At 41.7% G+C, this 23,207-nt stretch overlaps 1 protein-coding gene across 1 annotated transcript; it reads right to left on the bottom strand.

The window, feature by feature from the left end:
- Positions 1–1,287: 1,287 nt before the first annotated feature.
- On the bottom strand, positions 1,288–14,528 carry BCL10 (BCL10 immune signaling adaptor). Its single transcript, XM_001495178.6, has 3 exons — positions 13,926–14,528; positions 6,785–7,073; positions 1,288–5,033 (listed from the first exon to the last, which is right to left on the bottom strand). The coding sequence occupies exons 1-3, from the start codon at positions 14,406–14,408 to the stop codon at positions 4,681–4,683; spliced, it is 1,125 nt and encodes a 374-aa protein (XP_001495228.3). The 5' UTR covers positions 14,409–14,528; the 3' UTR covers positions 1,288–4,680.
- Between the last annotated feature and the right edge of the window lie 8,679 nt (positions 14,529–23,207).

The raw sequence follows: 23,207 nt of genomic DNA, 5'->3' as shown, positions 1-23,207 counted from the left end.
CTTCGCTGCTGGCCCTTCCCTCACATGGATGCCCTGCTTACCCTACTTTGGATCTGATATCCTGCACTGGACTGCCCTTCTACAGATGCCCTCCTCACCCTGTTCCTACCTACAACCTCAGACTCTGATGTTGGACACCCCTACAGACACCTTCTTCACCAGGCTTGGGCTCTGACATCTTGCGAGTGGACACCTTACTCTGGGCCCTGACACTCTGCTGAGCCATGTCTACACCTTTCTTACTGCACTCAAGCTGACAGCCTTTGCCAGGCTACCCATCAGAATTGATACTCTCATTCCATTTGAGTCTCAACACCCTATATCCACCCCCTACCCCATGCCATCCACATCCTATTCAGCCTCCTACACTCTAATCTGGACCCCTACTACTTCTCCCAAGCCCTGCTGGTGCAGACACTTACTGCGCTTGGCCCCACATAACGAATGGCTCGTGGATTGAATTGTTAAAGAAGTGCAGCGAAGAGAATGAAAGGTACAATTAGAGGAAGGGAAAGAGAATTGAAATGTTGCAATAACCTTCTATTATCTCTCTGCTTCCATCCTGTCCCCCTCTAATCCATTCTCCATATAGCAGCCACAGTGTACTTTAAAACACACATCAGTTATCACTCCCTTGCTTAAAACCCTCCAATTGTTTCCCAATTTAGAAGAAAATCAAACTTCTTACAATGATCTGTAAGCCCTTCCACATTTGATCCTATCTGTGAAACGTCATTTCAATCCAGGCTCCCCTCTGTCATCTCTCACACTTCCATTCCAGCCACATAGGCCTGTGTGGTCCTCACTAACTAATTCCTGCCTCAGGGCCTTTGTACTCCATGTTACTTCTGCCTTAACTTTCCCCCAGAACTTCACACAGCTGGCTTCTTCCTGCTTACGATTTAGGTCTCGGCTCAAATGTCACCTGCTCTGAGAAGGCTTCCCTGATAATGCTATCAATACTTTTTCCCAAGTTACTTTGTAGCTCATACATGCCCTATTTTGTATCCATGGCAAACAGAATTATCTGGGTTTCCTTGTTTATTTTTTAACTGTCTCCACCAACTAGAATGTGAGTTCTCTGAGAACACAGACTTTGTTTTGTTTAGCACTGTATCTCCAGCACCTACAATAGGTACTCAATAATTATTGAATGAATGAGTGAAAAAATAGATAATCTCTGCTCTTTCTGTCATTTAATAAACGCTAATAAGAGAGCAAGGACTTGTGGAAAGAACATTGATCTTGGAGTCAATCAGTCCTGGATTTTAATCCTAAAGAGCTGTGTGATTTTTGAGTCTTTTACTTTATTCTGAGTTTGTTTCTCATGTGTACAAAAAGGTGACAATAAAACCTCCCTTGCAGGGTTATTAGGATTAAAAACAAGATTACACATGTGGAAACACCAAGCACGGTATTTGGCATCCAGTAAGTCTGTGGTTTCCAAACATTGTTGCATGTTGGAATCACCAGGAAATCTTAACAAACTTCAGGTGCCTACCTTCCACACCCAAACATTCTGATTTAATTGGAATGGGGTGTAGTCTGGTCTTTGCAATCTTTAAAAGCTCTCCAAGTGATTCTAAAATGGGCAGCAAAGCACGGTATTTGGCATCCAGTAAGTCTGTGGTTTCCAAACATTGTTGCATGTTGGAATCAAACTTCCGGTGCCTAGCTTCCACACCCAAAACATTCTGATTTAATTGGAATGGGGTGTAGTCTGGTCATCGCAATCTTTAAAAGCTCTCCAAGTGATTCTAAAATGGGCAGCAAAGTTTGTGAACCACTGCAATATAGGACAATTGTCCGATAATTAAATTAAATAGCATGGCAAATTCAGAGTGAGGATTTCAGGAGCAGCACTCAAGTTATCCATGTACTATCTGTGCTTAAATTCAGCTCTCCCTTCAGAAAGCCCTCATAAGATTACATTTAACAATTAACCATTGATTTGCTTCTTGGCTTGCTTTTCCCCCCCAAAGTCAACATTTGTACATCTTTATCCAGTGATACAAGATAAGGCCAGACACTGAAACTTCCCGCTCCATTTACATTGCTTAGGCAAAAGACAGCTATGAGACTTGACTTCCACCTCATACCATACACAAAAATTTCTTTGCAGGGGATCACAGAGCTAATTGTGAAACTAACGCAACTACATTTCCAGAAGAAAACATAGGAGAATATCATCATATTGGGATAGGCAAAAATTTCCTAAACAGGAGACAAAAATCACTAATCACAAAAACAAAAGATTGATAAATTGGAATTAAGGAACTGTTTATCAAAATAAACAAACCAAAAAACTCCCAAACAAAAAGATTCAAAACAAAAAAACTGAAAAAAAAAAAAAAAACCCCTAAAAAACCTGCCATTATCCTGGCCTGCCCCTAATTTGTCAGTGTTTGACTTTGCACTAAGAACAACATGCTGACCAAAGATGAATAAGCACCTCACGAAAAAGAGAGCTCACCACGAAAAGACGTGGAGGAACCCTAAATGCATATTGCTAAGTGAAAGAAGCCAGTCTGAAAAGGCTACATACTGTGTGATCCAACTCTATGACATTCTGGAAAAGATAATACTTCAGAGACAATAAAAAGATCAGTGGTTGCCAGGATTGGAAGTGGGAGGAAAGAGGGAGGGATGAATAAATGGAACACAGGGGACTTTCAGGGCAGTGAAACTACTCTGCATGATATTATAATGGTAGATACACGACATTATGCATTTCTCAAAACTTATAGAACTGTACAACACAAAGAGTAAACCCAAATGTAAACTATTAACTTCAGTTAATAATGTATCAAGACTGGGTTCATCAATGCCAACAAACATACCACTGTAATGTGAGATATTAATATGGAAAACAGGGCAAGAGGGGGCATATGAGAACTCTGTACCTTCTGCTCAAATTTTTCTGTAAACCTAAAACTGCTCTAAAAAATAAAGCCTATTGTTTTAAAAGGTAATAAAAGAAGTGAGCTCAAAGGTGTTTGTTTTTACTAACTGACAATACAGTATCTGTGAAGAGTAACTTTTTCACTGCTGCATTAATCAACTTAGTAACCAATTCTACTGTATCATGTTAGTCTATCATTACTGATTGATACATTTTTAGCAATGGCTGCTTTTCAGTGTTTAAAGGAAAAAATTGACTTTATAGGATTCAGAAAACCCAAAAGCCTACGTCTGTTAAAACTGTAATTTTATTGTCTATATAGTTAGCCAACAGTTTGAAAGAAAAGTCAGTTTTATAAACTATAAATATAGGTGCTACAGCATCTCTAAATTATGATCTTCGATTGTGAGTACATCCTATTTAAGTAAAAAAAAAACTAACCACATATCAAATTTCATCTTAATGAAATGAAAAGCCTGCTTCTGTTTTAAAAGGGATTTCTTTAAATGTAATGCCCTTATTTTCTTATGCTATGCTGGAGGTGAAACATGTTTCTCTATAACTCTTATAAAATGTTTATACTGCAAAAATCACCCAGTCTTTAAAAATTTTTAAAGCCGATATGCCAGTTATCTTTAGGATTGATAAATTTATCAGTCTATTCAGAAATACAACTAGATCTCACAACCTGAAATAATATTTTCTATTAAAAATGTGTTTTAGATATTTATTTCCTATTGAAAAATCTGAAACTTCCAAAACTTAACAGTATAATTTAAAAACTTTTATTGTTAATATTCCATCTCTGCTTTTTGCAAGTAATGGAAATATATATGAGATGGATTATTAGGAAATAGGTAGAATTATAATTTAAATGAAAATAACAAAAGCATAACATTTATAAATGCATAAAGTTAGTGAAACTTTGTTATGTAACAAAAAGACAAATCTGGCTAATGGCCTGCTTGTTCCAAATAGTTTTAAAAATAGAATCATCACATACACACCAAAAAACCCATTTTCTTCTAGTTATTTCAACTGTACAGTAGTCCTCATTAAAAGAGAACGAAAAGTACAGAAAGAGTATTTTTTTGAAACATCAAATTCTACATAATAACTAAGGTTTTTGCCAAGATTTTTCTTTAGGAATGAAAATGATAAAGCAAAGAATGTGAAAATCTTAGGAAAGTGGTATTAATTAGTAAGGTTAATAAGAAATGTCTCTTGGCAAACTGAGATCTTCAGTGGCTCAAATTCCACTAGATGTTCCTCCGCATCAGAAGGGGACTCTGGAAGTGCCTGTGAGCCTGACTGAGCGGGGAAAGATTCTTTTCAGTACACTGGCAGTTTTCCCGGGAGTGACTGGCTTTGTTACCGAATGGGAATAGCTTAATCCTGAAAACTTACTGCTGAATGGTTGGAAAGGACTAATAGATTGAAAATTACTAGCACAAATGCACTGGGAAGAAACACTATTCCCAGTCTCAGACCCTATTCTCAAATAGAGAAATGTTCCCTATTAAAATTAGTCTTAAAAAATGTGAAAACACTAAAAACCTGAAAAGTGAAAGAAAATACCAAAAAGTACATGATCAACATGACTAGCTATCTAAAAGTATGCTTTATTCTAAAAAATTCTATTTACAAGGTATGTTTACATTGCATTTTAAAAGACATATATCAAATGTTAATAAGTCATTATAGCAATTTTATAAAAAGATTCATATCCTTTCAAATATCTTCTGTCATTATTTAAAAAATGAAAAGGCAGTAAGCTGTCATTGCCGTGAAAGAGCGCGTGATCTTAAGGGAAGAAACATCTCACTCGAGTTTCCACAGGTTCCTTCTTCTAACTGCAGCTCCGGTGGCAAAGGAGGAGCCCCAGGGTCCCCAGGTCTAGGGAGCGTAGTGGAAGAGAAGGTGGGATTTTCAGTTCTGCCTACTTCTAGAACAGGCAAATTCAGAGAAGAATCAGTAGAGAAAAAGGGGGCTGTGCTGGACTCTCCTTCTGGATGGTATATGACAGTGGATGCTCTCAGTTTTTCAGAGAAATTACTCTCATCTGAATTTGATCTAGAGAGGTTGTTTGTGGCTCCATCTGGAAAAGGCTCACAGCTGTTACATTTCAGTCCTACAATAAAATTATTCAGATGTAAGTAAAAAAGTAATTTAAAAACTCGAGACCATGCCCATCTTGTAACTTTTTAAAGATTACAAACCAGTTACCACACAACCAAAATTTAAATAGTAATTTATAAATTCTGTCATAATCCATTTCAAATTTCATTTGCTTTTCCCAACAATCATGAAATATACTGTTATTTACATTTTCTAGATAAAGAGAAAGTCTCAAGTAAGCTAAACAACATGCATAATTCATATTTAATTTGCATACTTATATTCTTAACCACTGAAGGACCTGGAAAAAATTAAGTAGCACCTAAAATTCTTCATAAATTAAGAAATAGCTTTCACAGCTAATAAATATTCTTTAGCATTCTGGCACAAAAACCATTACCCAATAAAAACAACATTTAAACAGGGCATATGCTAAAATTCTATTATTTAATTAACATTCATTACTGATTCTTGGATCATAGGGTGTCAGAAGTGGAAAGGATTTTAGAGGACATCTGGGATAGCCTCTCGCTATTAGACATGAGAAAAAAGAGCACAGAACAGTTATGTCACGTCCAGCATTCCAGGACTACTTCCTGGGAAAGAGAACTAGAACCCAGGTCGCCCCTTCACAGTACATAGATAACTGTCCTACCTCAACCTAACAGTTTAGTTAAATGACAGCGGTTCTCATCAAAGAATTTTACCATAGTCAAAGGGTAAAGCCAACAATTAACCTCAGGGTGGAAAGAATAAACATATACACAATTTACTTTTCTGTTAGGCTATCTATTGGACTATCTATAGGCACAGAATCTTATGAGTTGACTAATTTTATGTAAAACCTGCAGTCTATAAAGTACATTTATATATCATTTTCCCCACTAGTTCTTCAATTCCACAATGCATTCAACATTTCTGTCCCATGCTACAGAAACTATTTTCTTAAATATGGCTCAGGGGAGGAAACTTCCAGTGTGTTCCAGTATGGACTTACAGACTGAGTTCCTTAAGGGCAGAGCCCTCAATTTACTCATTTCTGTGCCCCCAGTGCCTACAACAGCTGGAGTAGAGCTACATCGCATGCGTGTTTATCTTAAGTGCTCTGGAGAGAGAGACAGAGACACAGTGTGAGATTTAGAGGAAGTGGGGGATTTAAAAAGTAGGGGCAATATGATGCAAGATTCCAATTAGTGAGCTTGTGCTCTGGGGTGAGGGTGAAATGAGAGTAGTGAATTCGCTATTCCTTTAATCACAGTCCCCAGGCCTCTCTCTTCTTGCCAGACCGAGTGTGGTTCTAGTGTTTAAAGTTTTATACAACACGATTCGTATAAACATAAGCTAAGCACTTCAGCTTGTGATCAACTGGTGGGGAAAAACTATCAGAAGTGGACTTATTAAAACACTTTGCCTAGACACTATTCATGATGTGTGATGAGCATTTTCAGGGGCTACTTTTGAACAGATTAATCCTACATTCTGCTGACTTTAGAAACAAACCCCTGTGTATACTGGGATTTCACTATAGTCAAGTTTTCTATAAACAGTATTATTAAATGAACATAAATACAGAATATTGAGTCATATTCCACTTTTCTAATGTAATGACATCAATATAAAATTAAAAAATGCAAATGGAGTGTAATTCTGAAGCTTAAACCTTTTGAATAAAAAAGTTTATTGTTTTGGATTTTTTGTTTTGTACTTTACTTTTAAAAGCATTGTTACACTTACATGAACTCTTGGATACCTGAGATAGCTTACCTTTCAGATGTTCCAGTTTTATATTTCTAAGTTTCAGCACTTCATCTGTAATCTTCTGTATCAGGAAGTTCTGTGTTTTTTCTCGCCGAATAGATTCAACGAGGGTATCTAGTCCTTTGGGGTTTTCTTGTAAGTAGTCTAACAGTTTTCCAGCCCTTTTTCTACTTGATGTTCGGCAAGAAATTTCTTCAGTGTCTTCTCTACTGAGTATTTTTTTTGCACGTAGATGATCAAAATGTCTCTCAGCTATGATTTTTTCACACAAGTAGACACGCAAATTTTCTAAAGCCTGAAAGACACAAAATATGCTTCAATATTATTTTTTTTAATACCTAAGGAAATCACATAGGTGACTGATTATTAGTTACGAATCTTAGCTGGTGTGAGAAAAGGTCCTGAAGTCAGGAGGATCATGCCTACTATGCATGCTAATTAAGATGAAGGGCCAAGTAGACAGAAGTAGGTCCCAGACTAGACATTCCTCAGAGATTCTGTCCTGTTCTGATCTCATCTTCACATCTATAAACCAAGACCAGGCTACTCTGAGGAGGGGCCAACCAAAGGTAGAGGGCCTGGGTCTGTGGAGATAGGGAGGTCTGCTGAGGGCCCTCGGGGGTAAGGATGAGAGCAGAGGCCATGGACATTTTAATTAACATTTACCAAGGAATCCAGGAGTGGTCAGGACCAGAGAGGGTAAATTAGTGAGAGGTCTCACAGTTTACAACTTTGTCATGTTTGTTACTAATTTTCTATCTTTCGAGAGTAAAACCATGAAAAAAAAAGAAGAAGAACCTAAACTGAAAGGGTCCATAATGTGTCTTATCTTTGGAGTCAGTTCAAGAGACTACAACCTAACTCAGTCAGTCTTGGTGGAAGGGGGATGGAAAGGTGTGGGGGGAAATAAATCTAAAGAAATAGTGATTACTGGAAGAAATTAAAGAAATGAAGAAAAGGAAATCACAGAAAACAAGCCTAGACCTGAGAACTGCTGAGGGGGCTTAATTAGCAGAATATCGATGTGGGTCCCAGTAAACAGCATTAATAATTTGACGCCTGTGACTGTATTCGAGCTCTTCCATGTACTAGATACATGATCTTGGGTAAGTAAGTTAACTTCTCAGTGCCTCAGTTTCCTCATCTGAGTGTTATGAGGAATAAATTAATACATGTAAAATACTTAGAGAAGGACCTGGTACACAGTAAGTGATCAGCAAATGTTAGTGACGATGACAGTGATGACTAATTTGACTTACATTTACAGCGATGAGCTATAGGCAATAGAAGATCTCAGAAGTTCTCTAGTAGTACATGGTGGCAGGAAAGTAGGCTAGGTGAAGGGTTCCTATGGTCCTCAGTCATTTATTTATTCACATGACAAACATTTCGCATATCTAAATACCTAATATGACAGGTGCTGACCCAGGATGTGCAAATATGAACAAGACTTGAATCCTGCATGCAAAGGGCACATGGTCTAGCTGGAGAGTACACATCACACACAAGCCAATAATTATACAACAATGTGGTGTGACTGGGGAAAAAAGATTATAGGTCAAGTACTGGGAAAGCATAGAATAAGCAACTAACTGCCTCCAGGACCTGGGGAATTTACAGAGGCTACACTTGAACTAGCGGCATGAAGGGGCACAGTGGGGAAATACGGAGAAGTATTGGAATTTCTCATTGGAAAGCAGAGTACATGTAAGAAGGCGGCGAGAAATGAAGTTGGGAAGGCAAACTGGGGTCGGATCATGGAAGAATCTTCATAACTTGCTGAGGAACATACAAGTCCCCGTAGCCAAAAGGAAGAGTCATCAAAGGGTTATAAATAAGAGGCAATAAAACTTTTGCAGAGTACTAGGGGAAGCAAAAACTGGACTCAAAGGAGACCAATTAGAAGACTGCTAGGACATCTTACATAAGATACACTGAGTGCATGAATATGAGTTGCAGGGATGGGGAGAGAGGAAACCAGCTTTAAAAGATGAACTCCTTGAAAACCTCGTCTGTTGTCATTTCTACTCCCTACACGCTGATGATTCCTAAATTTGCACACGTGATCAAGACTTTCCCCACCTAGGGGCTTGCCCGGTGGTGAGGTGGTTAAGTTCTCATGCTCCGCTTCAGCAGTTCAGCGTTTGCGGGTTTGGATCTCGGGTGAGGACCTAGCACCGCTCATCAGGCCACGCTATGGCAGCATCCCACACAAAGCAGAGGAAGACTGACAGAGATGATAGCTCAGTGACAACCTTCCTCAAGCAAAACAGGAAGATTGGCAACAGATGTTAGCTCAGGGCCAATCTTCCTCACACACACAAAAGACTTTATCCACCTAGACATTGCAAAGGTCCTTCAAATTCAAAGTGTCCAAAACCAATTTTCTTTTTTCAAAAAAATTAAAGTACAGTTGACATACAATATCATGTTAGTTTCAGGTGTACAACATAGTAATTCGACATTTATACATATTACAAAATGATCACCACAATAAGTCTAGTAACCATCTGTCATCATATAAAGACACTACAATATTATTGGCTATATTCCCTATGCTGTATATTACATCCCCGTGCCTTATTTATGACTGGAAGTTTGTACCTCTTAATCCCCATCACCTATTTCACACAACTCCCCACCCTCCTCCTCTCTGGCAACCACCAGTTCTCTGTATCTCTGACTCTGTTGCTGTTTTGTTTTGTTTGTCCATTCATTTTGTTATTTAGATTCCACGTACGGATGAAATGATACAGTATTTGTCTTTATCTCACTTATTTCACTTAGGATAAAACCCTCTGATTCCGCCCATGCTACCTTCTCCTATCCTTTTCCTCTGATATTCTCAACTCATTTGGGAGTATGGCCATCTATCCAACCATGCTATAAATCTGCAACTCATCCTTGACCTTTTTTTCTGCTTTCATTCATTTGCCACATCCAATCACCTACCCACCAAGTTCTGCCTGTCTACCCCTTGTATTTATCTAATCTGCCCCTTCGCCTCAGCTCTATTATGAGCACTGCCCTAGTTCAGGTCCCTACCATACCTTGCATGGACTATAAACAACAGACACCTAGCTATACTTCTGCCTCTTCTCCTCGCCAATTTCTCCTTCACACATCCATCAGATCTTCCCATTTTTCAAGAGAAAATGGAAATCTGGTGTGTTATAAAAATTCTATTAATATTGAAATGTTGTTTGTTAATTTTTAAAAAATTTTAAAACACTATGTTCCACCCCAACTTCAAGGATAAAGTTCCTCAACCATGGCAGAATAGTAGAGAAGTTAAGAGCACGGCTCTGGACTCAGACCAACCTCAAATCTTCAAATCCTGAATCTTGAATCTCCCACATACTCCTGTGAGAACTGAGGCAAGTTATTTAAACTCTCTGAGCTTCAGGTTCCTCATTGGCAAATAATGATTAGTACTTACCTCACAGGACATGTAAGAAGACAAAATGGGACAGTACATACGAATGCTTGACAGTCCCTGATACACACGCGGTGCTCAGTAAATAGCTATTTGATAATGGCAGACAGGGTGCTTCACAATATGGGTCCTGCCTGCCTCTTCTGCTTGATCTCTCACCACTTCTATATGTTCTGGAACTTTATGTTCTACTTAAAACTGCTGTTTGTCACTACATTTCTTTATATTACCTTTGTATTGGTTTCTTTTCTCCTAGCACATGTCCCTATTCATCCTTTAAAACTTAGGACAGTGGTTATCTCCTTCAGGTAGATAAACCTAAACTCCCCAAAATAAGTTAGGGACCCCTCTCCTCTGTCTGTGTAGCACCTTGTGCATACATTTCACTTTTTTATATACCAGGACTCAATTTCTATCTCCCAACTCATTCCCAGACATTTCCATTCTGTCCCCCTACTCTTCTCAAAGTTGCCAGTGATCCCCTTATTGCCAAATCTGATACTTTTCAGTCTTCATCTTACTTCTCAGCAGCATGAACACAAGTGACCACTCTCTCCATGAAATATTCTTTTCTTGTCTTCTCTTAATGCCAACCACACTCTCCTGGCTTTCTTCCCATCTCTGTGGCTATAACTTCCCACTTTTAAAAACTCTTCTACAGTCTCCCTCTTCTCTTCTAGCTCTCAACTTCCTAGGTGAACTCATCCAATCCCACACTTACATTTCCAGCTCAGATTTCTCTTCTGACCTTCAGACTTGTGGGTCTGATTTGGCATTTCCACGTACTAATCTGACTTCACTCTCTTCCTCAGCTCCCACACTCAATCCATCACCAAGTTCTATCATTTCTATTTCAAAAGCGCATCCGGAGTTCTGCTGTTCCAACCATCTCCACTGCCCTCACCCTGATCCACATCACCTGCATCTCTCAATTATATAAATTCCAAGAGTCTCCTCACTGGTTTCCCTCTTCTCACTTTTGCTCTCCTTAGTCCACAGAAGAGGTAGAGGGATCTTTATAAAATATAACATAATTCTTCAATAGGTCCCTACTACACTTGGGGAAAAAACCAAGCACTTTACTACCATCTATAAGACCCTTCATGATCTGGCTCTAGCCCACCTTCCTAACCTCACCTCAGGGCACCCTCTGCCTTCTTCCAAATTCCCCAATTCACCGAGGCTTTGCCTGTTTTAGGTCCTTTGCAAACTCTATTCTGCCTAGAACGCTCTTCTCCCAGTTATGTCATATCCTTCAGGAACCAGTGGATTACTTTTTTTTTTTTTTTTTGAGGAAGTTTAGCCCTGAGCTAACATCTGCGGCCCATCCTCCTCTTTTTGCTGAGGAAGACTGGCCCCGAGCTAACATCCATGCCCATCTTCCTCTACTCTATATGTGGGAAACCTGCCACAGCATGGCTTGACAAGCAGTGCGTAGGTCCACACCCAGGATCCGAACTGACAAACCCCGGGCTGCCAAAGCAGAATGGGCAAACTTAACTGCTTCACCACCGGGCCGGCCCCTAGAACCGGTTTAAATGTAACCTTCCCTGACCATCCTATCTCAAGTAGATTTCCCCTGTTAGTGTCTCAACAGCTGTTTGTCTCCTTCATAGTACTCACCACAATTTGCAATTATACATTTGTTTTCAACCCTAACGACCTATATGTTTGAAGTAGGCAAGAACCAGGTATGTTTTGTTCAAGTCTGTATACCTCACACTTAGCGGAGTGTCAAGTAGATAGTGTTTTAGATGAATGTAAAATTGCACTTATTTTGTGATTGGCAATTTTCATTTTACACATGTCTCCTCCTGCCCCCTCCCCAAGAAATCAGGCTCTTTTCAAAGTAGGATTGTGTCTTAGTTTTTACTTTTCGAACTGTTAGAATCAACTACAGTATCAGCCTCACAACAGCATCTAATTCATATTTATGAAACTGAACTGAATTCAACCAAAAAGATGAGGCAAACAACTAGATGGGGCCAGTGAGGAGGAGTACAGCGAAGAAGCAGGAGTTTCCAGGCCGCGTGGTGGTACACGGCGAGAGCTTCGGGGGAGGAGGATAAAAAGTTCAATTTCAAACAAGGTGAGGGATCTGAAGGAGATAAAAGTGGATTTCCAGTAGATATTTGGAAATAAGGGCCTCGACTTGAGAGAGAAGGAAGTCCAAATATGTGGATAATAAATTTAAAAACTCCTAAGGTCATAAATCACCCATGATTCCCCAGGGCTATGAATTTCTTATATAGCTGTATAAATTCAAGTCATGGAGATGGATACTATCAATGAACTGATAGAAAAAAATAAAGGCCTGGAGGCCACTGTTCACATCTGTGTTTGTGTACAAACGTGAACAGTGTAACCTCGCACTGCCTGTTTTCTCAGCCGTAAAATGGCAATGACAATTATCTGCCTTAGAGGTTGCTGTAAAGATTAAACGGGAACAATGTAAATGGTGTGACACACCATCTGGAACACAGCAAGCCTAGCTCTTGAAGTTCATGGCTTTACTGGCACAAATCTTGAATAAGACAATGCTCATTTACTCTATGGTAGTTATCAATGTCCCAGTTTTATCTCAACTAGAATGTAAAGCAGAGGCCTGATGGTCTTTTTCTGTATCTTTCCAGGCCCAAGAACGGTTACTTTCCATATAGTAAGTGGTCCATAAATATCTGCTGAATGAGGAAATAAAGGCACAAGTCCCAGTCATATCTAGTTTCCTTCTGCTAATGAGTCATACCAACTGTAAAGATGAGTACAGTGTAATAAACCTTACAGGGGAGGGAAAAGGAAGGGATCTGAAGCAGATGAACATTACATTTAAAAAGCAGCTGTCCTGTCCAGTTCACAAAGATGATTTTGTACAAGCAGAGCAGTGTTAAGCCAGAACACACTTCATGTGGAGTTCCTGCTTTGAATTTCAATTAATATGAAGCATTTTAGTGGTACTCATATAGGCCTCATATGGCAAAACAAGTAACTAAAAGCAAAGGAAAAAGAAACAAGTCATACTTCAAGAAAGCCAATCTTTAAGAATAAACACTAAGATCTGTGCAGTTCTGCAGAAGAGCATTAATTTAGCTGCTGAATATTTTCAACGTTTACTTCTAAATTAATTCTCGGCTACATGTATTTATCCCCTCCCTCAATTTAAATATGTGGGCGTTTGCTTACTAGGGGAATTCCAGGTTGTGCTTTCAGCTGTTGAGCTTCCCCCAACCCCCTTTGCAAAAGTTTCACACATCTGCTCCACTGCTTGGGATCCTCTGTCCGGTCCGGCTTTTGCTCCAGGTTGAGCCAGCAGCCAAGGCAATCTGACTCAAGGACGCACTTGAGCCGTCGATCCCTAACAACGCAGCCCAAAGTGCAGCGGGGACAATCACCAGGGCACGGGCGAGGAGTGGGCAAGGAGCTGGCGGCGGAGAAACGCTCCACCGAGCAAGGTTTCAGAAACCCAAGCCCTGCATGGAGCGATTTAAAACGTCGATTAACAGGTCACCCGGGGATCACTTCCACCGAGGTCCCTCGAACTCAGGGCTCGCCGCGGCGCTGCGGTGCCTGGACCTTCCGCTCCTCCGACCCGCAGGCTCCTGCTCGGACTCGGACTCGGACTCCGGGTTTCCGCTTTCCTGGCCCGCTGGGCTGCAGCCCGACCCCGCCCGCCCCCGGCCCACCGCGGCGCCCAGGCTGTGCTGTGCTACTCACGTCCTTCTTCACTTCAGTCAGGTCCTCCTCGGTGAGGGACGGCGCAGTGGGCTCCATGGCGGAGGCGGGAGATGGCGCTTCTTCCGGGTCTGGGAGCTCGGGCTGCGCCGCCCCGCCTAGGCTGGGGGCTTCGGCCTCCGGATGAGCGGGGAGAAGGGGAGGTGGGCAGGGCCGGGAGGAAGAGGGCTGCCCCTTCGAAAACAGAAGGGCTCCGGGGTCAAACCGTGGCGCTTCCGGCTCTGCCTCCGGGGCCGACGGCGCCGCAGACCTACGCGTCCCGACGCAGAGCTCGGAGTCCCACTGCCTCCTTCTCCTAGAGGCCCAGGCGCAGGCACCGCCCCTTGGTGGGGCGGGGCCATCCGCAGAGCCCGCCCCGTCTCTGCGGCAGCCAATCGGGGCCAGCCCGAGAGCCAATCCTGTCCCCGCCCTGTGGCCGGAATCTTTCAGTAGTGGCTTCGCCCACAGCCTCCAGGTCGTTTGCATGTGGCCTCCGGTTGGCCTCCCCGAAAGGAATCGTTTCCGTGGGTGGGACAGGTCGCTGCTCCGCGGGCGGGCGCTCCCCGCCTTCGCAGACTGCTGGCTGATGGAGTCTGGTCGCGGCTTGTCTGTACCTTTGGGTTCCTCCCCTTTTCTCAGACCCTGCCCTACAACTTCCTGTTGCTGTGTTTGCCCGCACAAGTCTTTAAATTATTTGGTCACACACCGACGGTCGCGCTTACGCGCTAACTCATACACACACATACGCCCAGACACACACACAGATAGCCTAACTACAATATTAAAGAAATTTTGCAAGATAAAAACCACCTACGATCCCACCACTTTAACATCTAATTTAACGTCCGCATACTTTTTGGTCACTGTTTATTATAAACACACGTATTTCCTTATTAATTCATCTGTGTAATGATATGTCTCCCTCATAGGGCTCCTATGAGAATTAAATGATATGTGTATGTAAGGTTCTTAGAGATAAGTTGGCACATAGTACGCACTCAATTTGTTATTTATTATGCTGCATTGCTCAAACATTTGTGGAGTCCTTGCGAATGTGCTCTAGGCGTCTTATCCTGTAAGAGTTCTCCCATTTTGTTGGGGGAGACGGATGAACAGACAATTATTCCCAGAATGGTATTCTAACAGAGGTGTATGCAAAGCAACGTGAGTAATGCGGGTGAGAAGCTCAAACAGCCCTGGCCCAACGGTTGTTTGGACAGCGTGCAAATTAATCGAGGTGGTATTCGAAGCTACAAGGGAGATAAAAATGAAAAAAGGATGGAAGACAAACTTGGGAATCCTAACATTTTAAAGGAAGAGAAACCAAAAGAACCAGAAAAGAACAGTGTTGCCAAAGCCACACCAATGTAGTTTTGATCACAACACAGGGATTCTGCTTTTAACATTAACATTACATCGTATGTCTTTTTCCACGTTGATACACCGCATTTTTTCTGATTGCTTAAGCTTCCGTCACCTTGGTATAACCCAATTTACTTAACCATTTGTTCTTTCATTTCACAAATAGTTATTGAATGTCAACTATGTGCCAGACACTGTTCTAGGTGCTGGGGAAACAGCAATAAACAAAGTGGATAAAAATCTCTCTCCTCCCAGAGTTTAAATTCTAGTGTCTGTGTGTTTGGGGCAGGGCAGATAGACGTTTGAAAAATGTTATGTAAATTATTTATTATGTTAGAAGATGATAAATATCAAGAGAAAATATAAAAGAGGTAAGTAGGATGAGGCGGTATGAAGTGGTAAAATTTAAAATAGTTGGTTAATGAAGACCTCACTGAAAAGGGGAGATTTGAGTTACCATTTGATGGAAAGGAGGGAATGAGCCATACAGACATATGGAGAAAGAATATATGAGTAGACAGAACAGCCAACGAAAAGGATCCAGTGTGACTGGGAAGGAGCTGAGGTCCTTGTAAGAGTTTACTCTGACTTTGCTCTGAGTCATACTGGCTTACTCTGAGTCAGACAGGGAAGCCACTGGAGGGTTCTGAGCTGAGAGGAGTGACATAATCCGATTTATGATTTGAAAAGGAGCACTTTCACTGTTGCCTTGAGGGGAAGGAGGATGGGAAAGGGGAGACTGGTTAGGGAGCTACACCATAATCCAGCCCCAGAGGTGGGAGCTCAGACCAGGGTTGGTGGCAGTGAAGGTGGTGAGAACGTTTTGAAGAGTAGGGGAGTGATTTCATTTCCTTTTAAAAGGATTGCTCTGGCTCCTGAGTAGAGAGTAGACTGTAGGTGTGAGGGCGGAAGCAGAGAACCCACCCGGGGACTACCACAGAGATCCGGGTGAAGATGAGGGTGGCATGACTGTGACCAGGAGGGCAGCAGTGGAGAGCACTCTCCCATGGTTACCTTAAGTTATTCCCAATTTTTCATTGTTATAAATTTTTTCTCATCTACATAGTCCTCATTCTTATTTCTTTTGAATTATCATTTGTTTTGCATAAATTCCCAGGAACAAGAATACAGCGCCCAAGGAAATGATTATTTTCTGTCTTTTCATAAAAATTTCTACAGGTTCTCTCCAAAGTATTGGTCCATCCGAGTGTGAGAATGAACTGTTTTGCAATAGCCATAGCAGCTCTGCTGATGAAGATGGGGATTCAGGACTCATCAAAGCAAAGTGCTTTGAACAATGCCAACTTGACACCCCCTTTTTGATCAAGCCATTATGAGGTCGCTGTTCTATTGTTGTTCTTTTTTAAATGAAACATTTCAAACACACTAAACTGTAAGGAAAAAATAATATTACAAACAACTTATGTTCATTACCAAGATTTAACAAATATTGATATTTTGCCACATTTGCTTCTGTTATGGCTTTTGATTACCACATTAATGGCAGACGTGTCGGATTCTTGAGCCTTCTTTGGCTCAGAATCCCTTGCTATACATCTGACTCTTTCCTTGTTCTTGACCATCATTTAATTTCTGACATCTCCAACTTTCTTCCATCCTCAATATTCATTCCCTTATTTATTTATTCAACTAAAAAGTTAAGTGTCTGCTATGTGTCAGAAGTAGGAGTTATGGAATGAGGATCAGGGATTGGGTGGGACTGAATGAAGCACTTAGGAATTTTTAAAGGCTGAAAGTTTAATATTTTGAGGCCATGTCTCAATGTTCCCAAGTCAAACTGTGTCAAAGTAGCTATACCTGAGTGTCCCGTGCCTAATCAGAGAGCTAGTTCGTAGCAGGCCTTGCAGTTCCCAATCCTGCTTTCTTTCTAGTGCATTATACTTTCTTCATAAGCAAACTCATTTCCCCTTCTCTGCTAAATCACAGGGTCAGACTGCTATGAAGGTTGGGCATATTTTCAAGAAAATAGCCCTGTCCATTCTCTATCTTGTAATAATTCTCCCTCCCCCAACCTCCAACCCCATCCCTACTTCTAGGTGCACCATCTGCCTCCTACTGTGAAATATGAGGCATCTGAGAAATATGCTGTGAAGGATACAGTTTAGGTGCTAAAAACATAAGGCAGCATATCACAGTGGTTAAGAATGAGGATGTTTGGCATCTGACAGACCTAGGCTGGGGAATTTGTTTCCCAGGGCTGCTGTAACAAATTACCACAAACTGGGGGGCTTAGAACAAGAGAAATTTATTCTCTCACAGTTTTGGAGTCTAGAAGTCCAAAACTGGCAGGGCCACGCTCCCTCCGAAGGCTCTAGGGAAGAATATTTCCTTGCCTCTTCCTAGCTCCTGGTGGTGGCCAGCAATCCTTGGCATTGCTTGGTGGGGGCAGCATAGCTCCAATCTCTGCCTCTATCTTCACGTGGGCTTCTTTTCTGTTTTCCTCCCATGTCTCTGCCCCCAAATTTCCTTCTTCTTGCAAGGACAATGATCACTGGATTTAGGGCCCACTCTAATCTAGTATGACCTTATCTTAACTTGATTACATCTGTAAAGATACTATTATCAAATAAGGTCACATTCTGAGTTTCCAGTCGACATGAATTTTGGGAAGACACTGTTCAACCAGTACAGTTGGATTCCAGATTTGCCAATTATTAGGTCTATGAGCTGGGAAAAATTAATAAGCATTCAATAAAGATAACTATTATAGGAATGCAGAGGGAGGAAATAGGAAAACCATTTCTGACTGATAGACAACATAGAAGAGGTGTATTTAAACCGGGCTGGAGTTTTTTAATAGGTGGAGCTCTAACTGCTGTTTAACGATTTATTTAAAACTTCCTGCCGGATACCAAGTGATGTGTTAAGCAGTGAATTCTATTCCAAGTGGTTGTGAATTACAAACTTCCTGTAAATAGTAGGAGGACAAAAGTGGCCAGTTCTGAGACAGACGGTCCTAGGTTTTAATGGCAAGACAACATGTGGTGGAATTCAGACATTTCAGCTCAGAGACTTTGTGAAGACTCCAGATGATCCTGTCCCCAGGAGTGACTCCAAGCTCTAGGAAGGAAGGACCAGGAGGATGCAGGGTGGTGAGCATGGGCCTGAGCAAATGCTTTGAGGACATTCACAAATGTTCCCTAAAACTAGGACATTGTTGGGGCTGATGAGGGAACCTAAGAGAAGGGACTGTTCGCTCTGCCTTCCTCCTTGAAGACTGTTGGCTTGGAGAGTGAGGACAGGAATTTGGTATTAAAGGCTTGCATGTTTATGGAACAAGGTACCTCGAATATAGTTGAGGTGAGGCGATATCCCATATAGCAGCAGGAGAATCTTGACGGAGGGGCTACATCTCCCAGTCGTACAACTTGCCTGGGAAGAAATCAACACTAGCAATTTATTTCATACCCATTCTGAGCCAAGCACCTTACACCTGCTGTTGCAATTTTATCCCTATGTCAGTCCTTCCAGGTAGGCTTTATCATCCTCACTTTACAGATGAGAAATCCCAGGCTTAGAAAATATGATTTGCCCAAGGTCACTCCTCTCCCAAATAGTAGAATCAGGATTTCAACTCAGCTCTGTCTGATAACAAGGCCAGTGTTCTTAATTACTAGACTGAGCTTACTGCTTCAGGACATAGCGATTCAGAGGAGCTGGGTTAGTCGAACATTTCCTGGGACAAGGAAAGATGTAGAACGCATTCAGGTCTGTTCTCCGTGCCTGAGCTAGGAAAAAGCAAAGCCAGAAAACTTATTTTGGGACTTTCCACATTCCTAAATGCAAAAGAGAACATCCCAAGATTGCTGGAAAGGGAGCTCTCAGGCTCTTGATGGACCCTGAACTTGCAGCTTTATAAGAGCATCCTGCAAGGTGGAGAAGGTCCAGGAATGGAGCCCCTGCTCTAGGCCTAGGGATGTAAGAGACAGAGCCGGACTCTGAAAGGTAGCATCAACCTAGTTAAGCTGAAGCAGAAGCTCAGGAATGTAGTAAGAGGACTTGTCTATACTGAGTTTCTGCAAATGCACTCTCCCCTGGTGAATGAAGAGATGATAGAACAGTTTCACAGGAGTTCGAAGGTTCGTGGTTCCGTCAGATGGTACCTTAGAGTATATAGAAGGAACCTTGTAAATGAGAATGCCTGCTCTTGTTGAAGATCCATGAGGCATTGGGCACCACAGTGAGCCCGAAAACCAGGAATGGTTAAATAATACAAGTTGCAGTAGGAGGAAGAAGGTGATACTTGCCATCTCCAGCTTGGGCTCGATCTCAGGCATAATTCTGGGAAGGAATGTTAAAGGAGTAGCTCGTGAGTGCCTAGAGCGGCAGGGTGGGGTGATCACTGAGAGGCGGCATGGCTTCCCTCAAAGTCAGTCCTGCCCCTTCCGTGAGCCACGGCTAGAAGCAGTGGTTCTCAGACTGGACTGCTTATGAGACTCACTTGGGAGCAGATGTCCAAGTCCCACCACAGACCAATTTTTAAAAAAAATTTCTGGAAACCTGAGTAGCAGTAGGTTTTTAAAAATTTTTCTAACAGTTTTACTGAGATATAATTCACGTAACATTCAATTCACCTGTTTATAAGGATATAAGTCAATGGTTTTTAGTATATTCACAGAGTTGCGAAACCATCATCACAATCAACTTTAGAATATTTCATCACTCGTAAAAGAAGCCTGTACCCTTTAGCCTTCACCCTACTCCTCCCATCTTTTCCAGCCCTAGGCAACCATTCGCCTACTTTCTGTGTGTATAGATTTGCCTATTCTGGACATTTAATATAAACGAATTGATATAATATACGACCTTTTGTGTCTGGCTTCTTTCACTTAGTGTAATGTTTTCATGGCTCATAAATGTTGTAGCAGGAATCAGTACTTCATTCCTTTTTATAGCTGAAAAATATTCCATTGTATGGATATGCCACATTTTATTTATGCATTGATAAATTGGTGTACACTTGGATTATTTCCACTTTTTGACTGCTGTGAATCATATTATGAACATTCGTGTACAAGTTATTGTGTGAACATCTGTTTCCATTTTTCTTGGGTATACACCTAGAAGTAGAATTGCGGGGTCACATGGTAACTCTCTGTGTACCTCTTGAAGAGAAGGGGTAGTTTTGAAAGCTTTCCAGTTGATTCTGATGAGATCATGAGGATCATAGTCAGGGCTGAGAACCAATGATACCGACAGAATGGTGAAACCCAGGACACACTCTGACAACTGTCAGGGAGACATTTGCAGCTTCAGGGAGACATTTCACAGTCCTTGGGGATCCAGGTAGGACAGTGAAGGTGGGTCATAGATGGTTTTCCAGTTATACCTGAGATACTAATGATTGCTGTCAACATGCGAGGAAGCGTAGAATGCCTTGGCGCCCTATTCTCAAGTCTTCGGTTCACTATTTATATTAACGACTTTGAGGGATGAATATCTGGGGCAAGAGTTCTCAAATTTTTTTCTAACTACATAATCTTTTCTTCCAATGAAATCCTCTGTGGAAGCTTAAAAGATAAAACAGATCAAGGGGGAGCTGCTCTAGGGACCACTGAGAAGAGGGCGGGTTCTCAAGGCCTGGTCTACTTCCTCTCTCACCTGCCCACCAAGCCCCACCACCTCTGAGCCCTTCCTCACAATACCCAAGGCTTTATAGAGCATTGCTTGAAAACCAGTGATGCAGCAGTTACTTTTAAAATTAATTTGTGGATAACCCAAAACTGAGAACGTAAAATACTTTTAATGGTAGACTCAGGCTCAAGAGGAACTCTAACAGGGATCAATATAAGGTAAACAAAACAAAACAAAAACTGAACTTCTCTGGGGAGGTTTGTATTAAGAAGCAAAAAGTTTTCTTGCCTGCAAGGTATCAAGCATATCCTAGACAACTTTTTCTATGAAGGAATTCAAAAACCAGAAGGCAAGGTTGTTGGCCTAAATGGTTTTGACAGTGGTCGCAGCTCCAAGCCTTTGGAAGACCACGTTCACACTGCCAGAGCCACTTGCATCTTGAGGATCTCTGCTAGCCAGGGCAAGGGGCTTGGCCTGCAGCGTGGGAAGTGGTTGTTTTTCTCCTTTATCTTCCTCCTAATTTTCCTAATCCAGCTCCACTGAGGTTTTGCCTTGAAAAGAGCTGGCTATGATAGCAGAGCATACTGGATCTACTATTTTCATTGTTTAATATTTAATCTATTATTATTCAGCTAGATTGTAACTTCAATAAGGCAGCACATTATCTACTTTTTCAATGCTGCTCCTAGAACAGTGCCTGGCCTAAAGTAGGTGTTATGGACTGAATGTTTGTGTCCCCCCCTAAGTTCAGATGTTGAAATCCTAACCCTCAATGTGATGGTATTAAGAGGTGGGGCCTTTGGGAGGTGATTAGGTCATGAGGGTGGAGCCCTATGAATGAGATGAGTGCCTTATAAAAGAGACCCCAGTGAGCTCTCTTGCTCTTTCTGCCAAGTGAAGATACAACGAGAAGTCAGCAGTGTGCCACCTGAAGAGGGCTCTCACCAGAACGGGACCATGCTGACACCCTGATCTCAGACTTACAGCCCTAGGACTGTGAGAAATAAAATTCTGTTGTTTATAAGCCCCCCAGCCTATGGTAATTCATTATAGCAGCCCGAATGGGACTCAGACACTACATGTACAATAAACACATGTTGAATGACCGACTGACTAAATAAAAGCTATTTGACGGGTATGAAGATTCAGTCAGATATGAATTTTCAGTCGTGCAAGATGAATATGTGCTAGAGATCTGTTATACAACATTGTGCCTATAGTTAACAATACTGTATCGTACACCTAAAAATTGCTAAGAGGGTAGATCTCATGTGCCTATAGTTAACAATACTGTATCGTACACCTAAAAATTGCTAAGAGGGTAGATCTCATGTTAAGCATTCTTACCATAATAAAATAAAATAAAATAAAATAAATTAGAATAGAATAGAATAGAATTCTTAACCTCTTTATGTCAGCATACTCTCCCCTCCCCCATCGAGTCCTGCATGGTTCCTCTTAGCAGCCATTGGTATTCTATGACATACCAGGACACAGCTAAAGGAGAATTCAGAATCCTGTAACTCCTCCTAGCCTTAGCTCTAACCCTCTTGCCTCTACCCGTCCCTTCCCTTCCTCCAACCTGACCTCCGTCTTTGCGGTGTCTGACTCACACCTCATTCTCTGGTGTTCAGCCTTACTTCACTTGGGCTTGAGTCATTTCTTTACTACTTACTGTTCAAGTTCAAGCAAGTTTCCTAACAGCTCTGCGCCCCAGGTTTCTTATCTACCCAGGAAAACAGCCTATATATGTGAAGAGAAGAGGAGTAAAAGTGGAATGTTGGGAAATACTAACATATAAAGGATATGAAATAGCAGCATCTTATCTCAGAAATTGACTGGAAGCATGTGAACTGCTGAGTTTCTTGCATATACCATGCAGGCAATAAATGTCAGCAATTACCACTTTTATGACTTGAGACTTACTGTCGTTAGGAACTTGTCCTTCAGATCTGATGCTTGTCAGCACCTTCTTGATGATGACCTTGATTCCTCTCAGCCACAGGCAGTTTCTCCCTCGACTATGCTGCCTTGAGGAAATTCAGTCCCCAGGCTGCCTGTCTGGATGCCAGTTTCCTCTGGGCAGCACCCACACCGTGGACGTAGCTTCAGAGCAGAAATCAAACTCACTATTGCTGAGGAGTAGGAATTGACTCAGTGCTTCTGGTTGGGCAGGGTGCCTAGCTGGCTCTCAGTCATGTCAAGCTGCTGAAGGTGAGGATTAACTTGCAGCTCCACAACGTCCGGGCAGGGAGCTAGCTTCACATGCTTTAAACTGCCTGGTGATGGCTCTAAAAACCCCAAACCAACCATTTGTGATTATCTGGG

The sequence above is a fragment of the Equus caballus genome, chromosome 5 (genome assembly GCF_041296265.1).
Source record: "Equus caballus isolate H_3958 breed thoroughbred chromosome 5, TB-T2T, whole genome shotgun sequence".
Taxonomy (NCBI): Eukaryota; Metazoa; Chordata; class Mammalia; order Perissodactyla; family Equidae; genus Equus; species Equus caballus.
The sequence above is the reverse complement of the archived record's forward strand: the minus strand, read 5'-3'. Positions and strand labels throughout refer to the sequence as shown.